Source organism: Styela clava, chromosome 7 (assembly GCF_964204865.1).
Source record: "Styela clava chromosome 7, kaStyClav1.hap1.2, whole genome shotgun sequence".
Lineage (NCBI taxonomy): Eukaryota > Metazoa > Chordata > Ascidiacea > Stolidobranchia > Styelidae > Styela > Styela clava.
Window position 1 is genome coordinate 14,344,016 of NC_135256.1, and position 13,594 is coordinate 14,357,609.

The 13,594-nt window shown below is 38.3% G+C and overlaps 2 protein-coding genes across 2 annotated transcripts; both read left to right on the top strand.

Moving 5' to 3' along the window:
• Positions 1-5,950: 5,950 nt before the first annotated feature.
• LOC144425109 (uncharacterized) lies at positions 5,951-8,560 on the top strand. The gene is made up of 3 exons (XM_078114424.1): positions 5,951-6,963; positions 7,011-7,308; positions 7,832-8,560. Exons 1-3 carry the CDS (start codon positions 5,951-5,953, stop codon positions 8,558-8,560), a joined length of 2,040 nt encoding a protein of 679 aa, XP_077970550.1.
• Positions 8,561-11,298: 2,738 nt separating this feature from the next.
• Positions 11,299-13,370, top strand: LOC120327999 (suppressor of cytokine signaling 6-like). Its single transcript, XM_039394371.2, has one exon. It carries the CDS (start codon positions 11,505-11,507, stop codon positions 12,420-12,422), a length of 918 nt encoding a protein of 305 aa, XP_039250305.2. The 5' UTR covers positions 11,299-11,504; the 3' UTR covers positions 12,423-13,370.
• Positions 13,371-13,594: the final 224 nt, after the last annotated feature.

Consider the following 13,594-nt stretch of genomic DNA (forward strand, 5'->3'; position numbering starts at 1 on the left):
ATCTACAATTGGGAAATACGAACCACCTGGGCCAGATCCTAATGAATAGATGAGACATGCCTTTACACCTCTCGCGTGTGAGCGTACTCGAAAAAATGTGTCGTGTGAAACACCCCATAATTTAAACGATGAAAAAATTAAAAATTATAGTGCCTAAACTAGACATACATCGACTACAATATCTGCTGTACCACTTTGAAAACGAATCAATTTAAAGTGTATTTCTTGATCGAAAAATTTATTTAGGAATGTATGCCGAAAAGCAAATTATTTGATTTAGGTTATCTACCGAATATAATTCAGAAGATAGACCCCGTAGCTAAAGGATGAATTGGATAGCGTCTGTGAATATTAGCTATTCCTTTTACATATATCCAAATGAAATTGCTTTTGAAAACTATTGATCTGAAATATTTGTAACCTTGAGCTATTTGTAACCTTGTAATACAGGTCTACATTTGGGCATTACATAATATGTTATCCAGTGGCGGCGCGTGGTCATTTTGACAACCGGGGCAAGCTACTGCGGGACCAAGTCACCCCCATCTACGGGGACAGGATGAGCGCTGTAAATTCTCCCATCATTTTATGAGTATAAAAACCATTCCATCGGTAACAACCAATCGGCAAAAACGACAATTTTTAACGATAAGAAAGTGTCTTTAAAACCGGTCCAAGTCAAGGGATTAATAAATATAGACATAGTTTATTTTGAAACCTCTTTCAAAAGGAAAGGCAATATTTACCCAGATAAATACAATCACATATTAACAGAAACTTCGGGAAAGCAGACAAAACCTAAAATAAGGTTTAAATCGTTACTATGAAGAAAGGAAAGGTAATGCAAAGATAAGGACATGCGTCGCTCACTCATAGATATATATGCTGCTAGACTTCTACTGCTTGAACATATATGCAACACGCCGCGGTTTCTTGGAAGCAAAATGCTCAATAACGCGCTGATTAAAGTCATGCATCCCAGAAATAACGTCTCTGTGAATGGATAAAACAGCCAAGGAATTTAATCTATCTTGCTTCATTGTGTTTCTGAGATACGTTTTAATACGCTTCAGCGTGCTGAATGTTCGCTCTGCGTCGGCGGAAGAAATAGGCGTCGTCAAAATGATGTCCAGAATTTTGCAGACACCGCAAAGGTAGTTACTAGAGTGTTATCTATGAGGAACCCATAGAGCGCGCAAGTTGATGTGATGTTCAAAAAAGTTTGATTGGTGTATATACATCGCAATTCATTTTCCAATTTACCCACGTTTATCATGAGGTAAGATTTGGAGACAGTAGCCAACAAATGGATGGGAAATTGACGAGCAAATTTTGAAAAATTTTTGGGGTTCATCAAAGAGAACGCGGCAAGGTTTTTAGTGCGCAGACGATCGCCTATTTGATTCACCAGAATGTCACAGCATTCCTTTGCAGACAAAATCAAACGCTGCGTTGTTTGCCCGCGGCGTAAAGAAGCACTCCATGTGTCGTCGTATTTTATTGTTTCCCGGATACGAGATACAGCATCGCAGAAGTCTGAAATACACGACTGCACAGACGCTCCATCCATTAGCCTTGACTGCAATGCGCCGTATAATACATCCACGTGATAGAATATTGTGGAGAAAAAATGAAAACTCACCATCTTCTAGCAGACGCTATAGACCTGCCGCCTCCCTCACAGAGCGTTCGTCCCAAACCGGAGAGCTCTGAATGCCATTGAAACACTCAATGAGCTCAGACCTAATTTCGGACACGCCCTGCACCACGCGTGATTGGAAGTTCCAACGTGTTGGTGCACAAGCTGGGAGACGGCGGCTACATATCTGGCGAAGGAGGTCAGAGTGCTTCGGCGAAACGGAAAAAAATGAAGAAAACCCCGAAACATTTGCAAAAAATATACGGACGAGAGGGGTATCAAGACACATATTTTTAATAACGAGGTTAAATTGGTGTGCATAACAATGTAAATAATGCGCATGAGGAAAATCTTCTTTTATATAAACTTGAACACCATGTTTCGACCCACTCATGACTGCCGCGCCGTCATAAGTTTGAGCTATCAATTTTGACTTCGCGTTGTAAGGCTGTAACACTTCTTTCAGTACAGCCGATATCCCGCAAGCCGTGCGATCAACGATTGGTACAAAGCCGTGAAATCTCTCGGTAGGTTTACCATCTTTCACAAACCGAAAAATCACAGCCAGTTGGGAAACGCACGTGATGTCAGTTGTCTCGTCAGACTGAATCGAAAGGAACTGGCAATTCTCAATTTCCAGAGCCAAATGTTGTAAATAAATTTTATACATTGAGTCGAGCAAATCATTTTGGATATCCATAGATGTCCCTTTCGAATCAGTTGCGGCATCAAGATGATCTCTCAATACTGTATCTAGGGATGCGGTGTATTCCACCATATCCAAAAATACCCCTCTATTAGAAGAGCCAGCCCGTTCATCGTGCCCACGGAGGGACAGCTCGTGACAACCAATGAACTTCAAAACATCTAGCAATCGACCGAGAACATGGCGGTTTTTCTCGACGTTTTGGTTGTGCCGACGAATAGAAACCGCGCGTCCTTCATCCAACTGTGCTGCAATATTAACATTTCCGAATGTTCGGTATTTTACTGCATTGTCCAGATGCTCCATAGAAGATTGATGATCCCTGGCACGCTCGGAAAGATGTTTAAGATCGCTAAAACCAAATTTACACCAACGTGAGTCACGGACGGTAGCAAAAAGTAGGCAATAAAAACAAAAAAGTGCATTTTTGTCCTCGCTGTAACACAACCATTCGTGTTTTTTATACCAAGTTTCTGCGCAGAATGTACGCCGACGCTTTCCTCCGTCATGGGATTGTTCCAGTGAACAATTTTTTGGTTGATAAGGCCCAAGACGTTGTACCTCTAATTTTTGTTCCAGCGGCAGCTGCGAAAACGGAGTGCGAAGTAGTGCATCAACCTTATTCATTATGAGGTCTAAGGCTAAGAAATGCGAAGCCGGAAAGAAGTGAGGAGCTCAAAAGGAATGTGGAAAATCGAAAGCAAATGGACTAAAGGTCTCTAACTGATTCAAATAGCGAAACAAGCGACAAAAACGAAGGCGAGGAAACTATCAACTCTTCAAGCATCCAACGAACGAGAAGGAATGCATGAATATGTCAACACGTTGTTGTAAGAAACGTCGGCATTGTGTCGTCATAATTTCGGGGCTAGCCCCGATGATTTAGTAAAAGAAACAGAAAACAAACGAGACAAACGCGGCGAGTGGAAGATAAAAGAGAGAATACGATATACAATGAGCAACCGGGGCAAAATCGGCGTCGCCCCGTCGACGTTCGGCGAAGGCTTTGCGAGCGAAAAATGAACCATGTCGGGAGAATATGGCTAGTGTAGACAGTCTGTGCAACCGATATTGAGGTATTTTTCGAATATTTTTCATTATACCGAAAAAACAACCGGGGCATTGCCCCGGTTGGCCATATTGACGCGCCGCCACTGATGTTATCATATTTAAAACTGGAATTATTCATTTTTGATTGATGTTCATTGAAATACAAATTTCGAAAACATTGCTACAAGCATCGAAACATTACATTTCCTACATAAAAGTAAGAGCTATGAAAATTGTGGCCGCGTGTCTGATGAGTGCATGTTTATTTCGTGTGGGCTGCAAAATAAATTCAATTTATAATATCACTGACTAAAACAATTGAACGTTTATATCTAATTTCCGTTAGGTATATATATGGCAACTAACTCTTGGATAACAATATGCTGAACTGCAAGAATTGCTGGCCGTCCAACAATTGTGTATTTGGGATCTAAAGTCTTCACTAAAGTTTATTGGATAAGATAGATAACACGGTTCATTTTAAACTACGCCATGGTGGGCGAGGCGCCTGCTATTATTTATGTAACCAAAGTCTTCACTGAAGGTTATTAGATAAGATAGATACCACAGTTCATTTTAAACTACGCCATGCTACAAACGATTGGCAACACACGGGGCGGATATTGAGTAACGTTATAATAAAAAAGCATTATGAGGTACTCTCTGATCGGACCCTAAGCGTGTGAGCTTTGTGATACAAGACTGTGTCATACGCAAGAGCAGTAGAAATTAAATTAACAAAGCGATAAACACGGACCCATGCTAGCCCAGACACTCTAGGACAGGTGTTAGATAAAAAAAACTAAAATACACGACTAGTGATGCCTTCTTACGCTAAAATCAACCAAACCACAAAAAAGTACGCAATTAAAATAAACTAATACAGATGCTTTTTCTGACAGGCTCAATATTGGCACAACGATACAAAGCAATGAGTATATATACATTCTCATCGTGTAAAGGTATTCCAACGAGATTCCCATTCTACCATGTTGCTGCTTGATTCTAGCGGAACTACACTGGCGCCGATTGTTATATATTATGTTGAGCTTACTATCATAGCTTGTTTACTACTCTATCTGCTTGTGTGCTATATTGTTACGTCACAATGCTGTCTAGTGCCGTAAGTTGTTTTTCCTCTGTTTAGAGGTCTTTTGTTCTGAACTAAGTTGACGGACGGGTCTCCAAATAAATCGCGTGCAGTTTTGTAATGAGTCTGTTTTCATTACTTGTTATAAAGATATAACAAATTGGCGACGAGGATTAAAAAGCCTTTTTGTGCCGTTTTGTAGCCATTTCTTGGGGAAGGAAGGAAGGAAAATATATCGAAGTTACAGCTTAATTTCGAGGGTAGATAAGAGAACAGTCGCTGGACTGCGACGGAGTTAGAACTGAATATTGCAGCATAATCAGTGACTTTGGATATTCATAGTGAACAGCATTCACTGGACTGGGAACCCAAGGCCTGTTATTATATTGAATTAAACGGCAGTAAATTATTTGAGCATCGTTGAAGCACGATTGCAACTGTTAACAGAATAATGACGTCAGCATCATTGGAAGTTGCGCAATTCAACATTAATCGCCCAGACGAATGGCAACAATGGCTGCGACGATTTGAAAACATGTGCCTCGCCATGTCGGTTGACAACGCAGAGAGAAAGAAAGCGTTATTATTACATTTTGCGGGACCTGAAGTTTTTGACCTGTATGAGAATTTGCCCGCACCGCCGAATGCAGATGAAAATGATAATGTTTATGCCAACACCGTTAAGAAATTGGATAATTATTTCGTGCCAAAGATAAACATTGATTTTGAATGTGATGTTTTCAGGAATGCAAAACAGAAATTTGGCGAAAATATTGATACTTATGTGGCACGTTTGCGTAAATTAGCTGTTACCTGTGATTTTACGGATGCTGATCGTGAAATAAAACAGCAAGTTATTTCTGGTGGATGTGATTCTAGAGTTCGGGAAAAAGCTCTACAGCAGCGTATGTCTCTTCGAGAACTTCTGGATTATGCAAAAAGTCTAGAACAAGCAAAGCAACGAACAAAACAAATTGAACAACGTCACACGAGACCAGAGAAATTATATGAAATTGATGTGCAGCGTGAAAAGAATTCCGATAGCAAATTCAAGCCTAGAGCACCACAGCTTTCTTCGGCTAGAGGGGGTAAGTCTCTTAGATGTTTTCGCTGCGATAGTTCTAAGCACTTTGCCCGTGAATGTCCATTTAAAGATGCCAAGTGTTTTTGTTGTGATAAAAAGGGCCATACCAAGAGTGTGTGTCGATTCAAGAAATCAAGTCAGTATAGACACGGCCAGAGAAGTAAGCAATGTAATTCTCAATGTTGTATCGCTGGTGATAAGAATACGCCGGGCGAAAGTGAAACGAATGAAAACTCTGGTTCATCATACGAATTACATCATACAGTGTCGTCCGTGCAAAATAACAATGTGGGTGTGAAATGCAATCCAATCTATCTTGATCTTGACATCGATGGCTAAAACATTTCTTGGGAAGTAGATACAGGAGCTACACTATCTGTCATGTCTTTAGTGCAATATAAAAAGTTGTGGCCAAAAGCAGAATTGAACCACACCGATGTTAAACTGTCTACATACACGGGGGAGTCTATTCCAGTAGAGGGAGAAAGGGATGTTACTGTAACGTATCAAAATGGTAACCCAATGGTATTGCCAATCACTGTGGTAAGAAATAGTAACCGCTGTAAACCATTGCTGGGGAGAAATTGGTTGAAACATATCAAACTTGATTGGAATTCAATTTTCAAAATTAACTATTCTGATGTTAAAATCAGTACACTGCTTGATAAGTATCCTGAATTGTCCTCACCTGGATTAGGTTGTGCAAAAACTGAAGCTAAATTGGAGATTGATGACAGCGTTAAGCCTAAATTTTGTAAACCACGACCTGTACCTCTTGCACTCAAAGAATTGGTCGAAGCTGAACTTGATAGACAAGTTGAAATCGGTGTTTTGAAGCCATGTAAAACATCCGATTGGGCTGCACCTATGGTTACCGTATTAAAAGCTGATCAGAAGTCAGTTCGGCTCTGTGGAAGTTATGACTTGACTGTAAATAAAGCAAGTCGTCTTGAGCAGTATCCATTGCCAAAGGTGGATGAATTATTGACTAAATTTGCTGGTGGGGAAAAATTCTCTGTTATTGATCTGAAAGAGGCATATCTGCAGATACCATTGGCAGAAGAGAGTCAAAAGTGCACAGTAGTTAATACACATAAGGGATTATTCACGACAAATCGTCTTGTTTATGGAATATCAAGTGCCCCAGCTATATTCCAGAGATATCTTGAAACACTGCTGGGTGACATAGCAGGTGTAGGTGGTTTCCAAGACGATATTGGAGTAACCGGTTCTTCTGATAAAGAACACATAGCCAGATTGGAAGAAGTTTTCAAGCGTCTTACAAATGAAGGTCTAAAAATTAATCCAAACAAATGTAAATGGATGGTTTCAGAAATTACTTATCTTGGATATCGTATAAATAAACTTGGAGTTCAACCAACTGAAGATAATCTGTAATAGTATTCGCTGTTACAAAGTTCCATTCATTTTTATATGGAAGACCGTTTATTTTGGAAACTGATCACAAGCCACGTCTCGGTTTACTTGGAAAGAATAAGCCACTTCCTGATGCAGCTCCACCGAGAATGATCCGTTGGAAAGTATTACTTGATGGATATCAATACGAATTAGTGTATGTTCCAGGTAAAAACCAAGCCAATAGCGATGCACTAAGTCGTTTGCCTTTGCCTGATAAACCGGATTATATACCGCCCTGTGGTGATGTAGTGAATCTTCTTGAAGCAGTCGATTCTACCCTTGTTAAAGTTGATGCAATTCAGTCTTGGACGAGAAGAGATGTACTGTCCGCAGTTATGCATCATACTCAAATGGGCTGGCAAAATCTTCTGACTTAGACCCAGAATTACAAATTTATAGAAGCAAAGAGACGGAACTAAGTGTCCATGAAAATTGTTTATTTTGGGGTTGTCGAGTAATTATTCCGCCACAAGGAAGACAGAAAGTGTTGCAATTACTTCACGATGGTCATCCTGGTATTTGTTCTATGAAAAGAATTGCTCGTAATCATGTATGGTGGCCTGGGGTTGATGCTGATATTGAAGAGTTGGTGAAATCTTGCAGTTTGTGTCAACAGTTACGTCCCAGTGCACCTCAAGTTCCTGCTAGCCCATGGTCTTATCCTAATGGTCCATGGCAAAGAATACATATGGACTATGCCGGTCCAGTTGATGGGAAAATGCTTCTTGTTATTGTTGATGCGTTTAGCAAATGGCCAAATGTGTGGATTACATCGTCAGTTTCTGCTCATGAAACTATTGAAAAAGTCAGACTTTCATTTGCGAATTTGCAACATTTCTAAAGGCAAATGGAGTGAAGCACTTGTTTTCACCACCGAGACATCCGGCTTCTAATGGCCAAGCTGAATCAATGGTAAAACAAGTTAAACTTGGATTGAAGAAACAAGCACCAGCATCTTTGTCAGTCAGCCTTGTTCGGTGGTTATTTAAATACCGAACTACACCACATACAACGACTGGTCAGACTCCGTCGGAATTACTTTTTCGTCGTAAGATTAGAACGCATCTTGATCTAATCGCACCTTCATCACGTTTGAAGAAGTCAGCAGAGAATGTTCCAAGTGGAATAATAAGAACTTTTCACATTGATGACCCAGTTTTTATTACAGAAGTCATTGGATCTCGTTTCAAATGGTTACCTGCCACAGTAACTGAAGTTATGGGTCAAATGTGTCGTGTTCGTTTGAACGATGGAAGAATTTTTAGACGTCATCTTGATCATATTCGACATCGATTTTCTGCTGATGATGTAATGGTACGTGAAGGGAATCAAGATTTTAGAATGAGTGAGAGAATACCAGCTGCAATTCCAACAGGAATACCTGATGTTGATGTGGGAGATAGAAATTCAACTCCTACCTCTACTGCTACTGAAGAGACTGATGAATCTCAAAATGACAGAGACAATGTAGACCCAGTTCCTAATTTTCCAGAATCGTCCAGTAATTCAAACATACCTTATAAAACAAGATCTGGCAGAATATCAAAACCGCCAGAAAAACTATCTCTATAAGAAGTTTTATAATTTTGTACTGGACAGAATTATAGTTGTAAAGTTTCTTTGAATTTCTTAGTTTCTTTGTGAAATTCTGTACGTTGCTTGTATATTTGTTTTTGCAATATTTTATACCATTTGATTGGGAATGTTGGAATTCGGGTAATTGTGTTGTACATTTATTTTTAATATTTGGTTCTTGAATTTGTACAATATTTCCAAAAAGGGGGGAAGGAGTGTTATATATTATGTTGAGCTTACTATCATAGCTTGTTTACTACTCTATCTGCTTGTGTGCTATATTGTTACGTCACAATGCTGTCTAGTGCCGTAAGTTGTTTTTCCTCTGTTTAGAAGTCTTTTGTTCTGAACTAAGTTGACGGACGGATGTCCAAATAAATCGCGTGCAGTTTTGTAATGAGTCTATATTCATTACTTGTTATAAAGATATAACACCGATTTCTTTCCGCATAAGGCTGTTTTGTAAATTTTTTTTTTGCAAGTTAGCTGCATCATTTTAAAAATATGCGGGTGAAAATGGAATAGATTCACATATCCATCTTTAAAATACACAAATAAAACTGACTTCTATAGTGAGTGTTATGCTCCAATTGAATATGTTTGTTTTGTGTGTTTTTTTGTTAAAAAGGAACTGATGCTCAATCGAGGTTCTTGGTAAATGGTAGCCAGATTTGTATTACTGCGATTAAATTAAAACTCCTAAAAGGGTAAAGTATCATTGAATTATCTGATTTATATTTAAATTCCCGAAACACAATTGATAACCAACGAAAAGAGTTTAAAATCGTAAAAACGAGGTAATGTTTACGACCACGACTGAAAATCTGTCCGAGTGAGAAAAGTGGCTGAGCGGATGCGAAAAGAGAGCATTGTTACGTCACTTTTTGCATCTTGCTGATTGGCCAATGTCACGAAGTAAACAAGGAAGTTGATGCTCGGGGAAAGGTTCATTGGAAAGAATTATTCTCACAAAAATGTATTATTGTTGTTTTCATTGCACTTCCTCTTGCAGAGTTATAGGATGGTTTAAATACAATCTTGGTTTTAGGATCTAATGCAGTTTTAAAATAGCTTGGTGCATTATTAAGTAGTACTCAAAAATGAATAAAATAAAACACCTGTTCGCGCTAAAGGTTCTTATTGAAACTCTCGCGAATGACACTGATCATTCTCAAAACTCACACAGAGGTTCGGTGTTGTTCTGTTTTCTGATGACTGCCGCTTCTACGTTTTCAGGATTTCTTGTTTGTCTTAGTTGGACGGGTTTCAGTATTTAATCGATAGACTGGTCCATCAACCAGTTCATCGCTTTTTGAAGGAAGGCACGAGAGTTATGGTGTTAAGTCAGTACGGTACCGTAGGTACCTTACGGCAAGACCAGGATAATATTTCAAGTGTTAATATTAGGATAGGATTTACATATTGATCCCGCGGCAGAGGAAAGTTATAAGACGTCTCAATCATAGGGTTACCATATTTTTGTAACTTCAAAGCGGGACGCCTCCAAAGACAACGACCCCTTAGCTGTGATTTTGTAACTTCACACCTTCCGATTTTACTACAAAGGCCTACATTCTGACATTTAAAGCAATCCCGGCTGTCTTCATTGACATCGAGAGTTTATGTGCATATTCTCTGTCTAAATATCGCGTTAAGTTCGAAAAATAAAAATCAATTGACGTTAACGATACAAAATAATTCAAATTTAGATTTTTTATACAAATGCAAAAAGAAGAAAGAATATTAAAATAGCCCAATCACACTTTTCTGTAGATATCACCTTCTTCAAAAAGACGTTGTTCAATATTTCTTCCACATAAAAGTCAGAGCAGGAACAATTAGTATTGTGTTTACATGTCTAGGTTCGCTAACAATGAAACAAACAAAATAACGCATTCATCTTCAGTAAGTAGGCAAGTGCTGCAAAGCAACAGCAGTAACGAAAACGTGTTATTTGGTAATATTCGTGTACTATGCTGGATGGCTAAACGCCAAAGCGAGACTTTTGGCTGACTTGTTGGGACGGCGGGACAAGACGCTAAAAAGCGAGACGTGTGGTAAGCCTAAACAATCATATGGTGAACCAGCTGTTACGTGAACCACCCAATGGCGGCGAGGAGTCCAGCAATCCTCGAGAAAGCATCCTATTGATAGTCTACAGTGAGAAAAATGAAAAAGTGAATGAAACATGGAGTATATTATAAAGTGGATCATGTGCAAGAAAGAAATTTGCACAAACCCTTATTATAAATTCATTCAAAATCTTATAAATCAATGTTGCAGAATAAATATTGTTTTAATGGATATTCTCTCTTTTACAGTCTGCAGGTGTAAGAAGCGAAATCAATGACAAATTTTGAAATGAAATTACTATACACTCTAAATCCAGACATCCCTGCATAATTGTAAACTGGTTATAGGCTATGTTCAACGAATGCCATTAATTGGAATTAATGTTCTGTGTTCCGATTTACTGCAAATAATTAAATCCAATAATTCTAGAACATTTTTTCAGGGTCCAGAGTGTTTTTTTGTCTGTATGCAATGATTTAATAGGTAGATTATGGCAATTTTCTGAATATGGACTTTTTTGTGGGGTAAACATGAAAATCCTAATTCAGTAAAATTCTAATGCTGAACCATTCTGTTCATCTATATTCAATCAAAAAATAGAATAATCTATGGTAGTGGGAATCAAAATGTGCGCTTTGGCCACTGGGCTGCGATAAATATTCGTCTAACAAAAATTGACCTCAGGTACATCTTGACCCCCACCTTTCTATGTTCCATGTCTTCGTCCTCTACCAGATTTCCGCATGGATATTGTGTTATGCTGATTGCATGGAAACTAATAATATTCAAGCATACTGCCGTACTGATAATTTAAACCAATATTATTTACTTCAGCAGTGTAGATTAATCTACAGTTCCTATAAATAAAATGAAGAGACTTTCAAGAAAATTTCGGCGCAAGTCTAGCAACAAAGATGAATCAAATAGAAAGTCAAATGCTGGAAGCAATATGTACTGTGATACTTCTGGCCGACAGCAAGTGCAATATTCACATGACCCTGAATTATCTCGCTCAAAACCTGATGCTGGACTTGATATATTACAAGCATACACGAGACCGCCATCAACAACTTCAAATGGTGAGATAGACAAGTTATATGATGAATGTCAATCTGAGACCACCGCTACTGAAGGCCAGAGTGCTAATGTGAATACCTCATCAAATCATGTATATTCCAGTCTAAATGATGAAGATAGTAATGCTATATCTCCGACAAGAGATGTTCCCTTGCCACCTAGACCAGAGGAAGTGATAGAAGCAAACAACAGCCTGAATTATTCTAATCCTTTCATAAATGAATTCAAGAAGTTAGCAAAACAAGGCTGGTACTGGGGTCCTTTGACACGGGAACAAGCGGAGAGAAGATTATGTAATGCACCTGATGCTTCATTTCTTGTTCGTGATAGTTCAGATGACCGGTATCTGCTTTCTCTCAGCTTTCGATCTAATAACAGGACTCTGCACACCAGAATTGAGCATTCTGGAATGAGGTTTAGTTTTTACGAGGATCATGTACCCAATTCTTATACATCTGTGGTTGAACTTATTGAGAAGTCTATAAAGGATTCTGAAGAGCAGGGAGTGTTTTGTTACTCTCGTTCTCGTCAACCTTTTTCGACATCTTTCCCTGTACGTCTTATGCATCCTGTGTCAAGATTTACTGAAGTTCGTTCATTACAAGATTTGTGTCGTTTTGTAATTCGTCAGAATACTCGTGTTGATCATATTCATAATTTACCAGTTCCAAGGCAGTTGAAAAAGTTCCTTGATCAGCGCTATTTTTAAATATTAGTCGAACGCTACTCAACCTTATTAAATCATTTTACTTGCAGTTCAAATTGCTGCCAATTATTTTCAAAAACCTGTTTTTTCGGTGCATAAACTATATATTTTGAATCATTACTAAAAATCAGATGCTGCCAAAATTGAAGAATATTTAAAAAAATCATTTTGATATTTAGGTAATAAAAAGTTATAATTTCTATTTAAAAAAAGGAATGTAGAAGAAAAACATTTTTTGTTATATTCCTACTCTCTAGATCAGGGGTTCCCAAGCTTTTTTCTGAACGACCCCAGGTCAATATATATAAATTTTTCACAAAACTTTGGAGCTTCTTTCACTGGACTTTTGAGTTTGGGTATGTGGTGGTATTAAGTGAAAGAAGCCAAAACCAAACAGTGATGTCACAATATGCATCTACATTTTCTATAGCATAAGTGTAGAGCAATGCCTATGGGCTACAGTAAGCTATGGTACAAACTGCTAAATTTAACATGGTTTGTGAAATCTCAGATGTTTTGTACATCCATCCTCTACCATACCTCAGCGACCCCACGACCTGTTTGCGACCCTACTTACTTATCACTCCACCCAATTTGGGGTCGCGACCCCTGGTTTGGGAACCCCTGCTCTAGATTATATTTAAAAAACTTCTTGAATGTTCTGTAAAAAATATATGAAATGAAGCAATTACTATACTGCATATTACTTAAATCTTATCTAATTCTTTATTTCTACAGTTTCAGTAACTCATTATTCTCAGTTGATTTTTTGATTCTTTCCACCGAGTACATTTTATGTATCCTTAAAACTGTATTTTCCAATGTTGGATACACTACCACCACTGCTATTGATCATGATTTCAAATTTCTTTTTATCTTATTTTTAAACTTTGATTTTTTAATTACTGTTTTCAATAATTCTTGTGCTTCAAATATATGAATATTTGCATATTTTGTTTTAGTTTTTTTTTCAGGAATGCGTTATTGGTTAAATTCTCTGCTTTTAGTTTACCTTTTTATTGAGGTTTTTTTTCAGGAATGCGTTATTGGTCAAAGTCTCTGCTTGTTTAGTCAGATCACTTCCTGTTTCATGAAACAGTAAATCTGTACGTGCGGAGGGTGTTTTGTGGCAAGCAGCTATATGGCCTTGCTGAGTGTGAACTATTTCTCTGAAA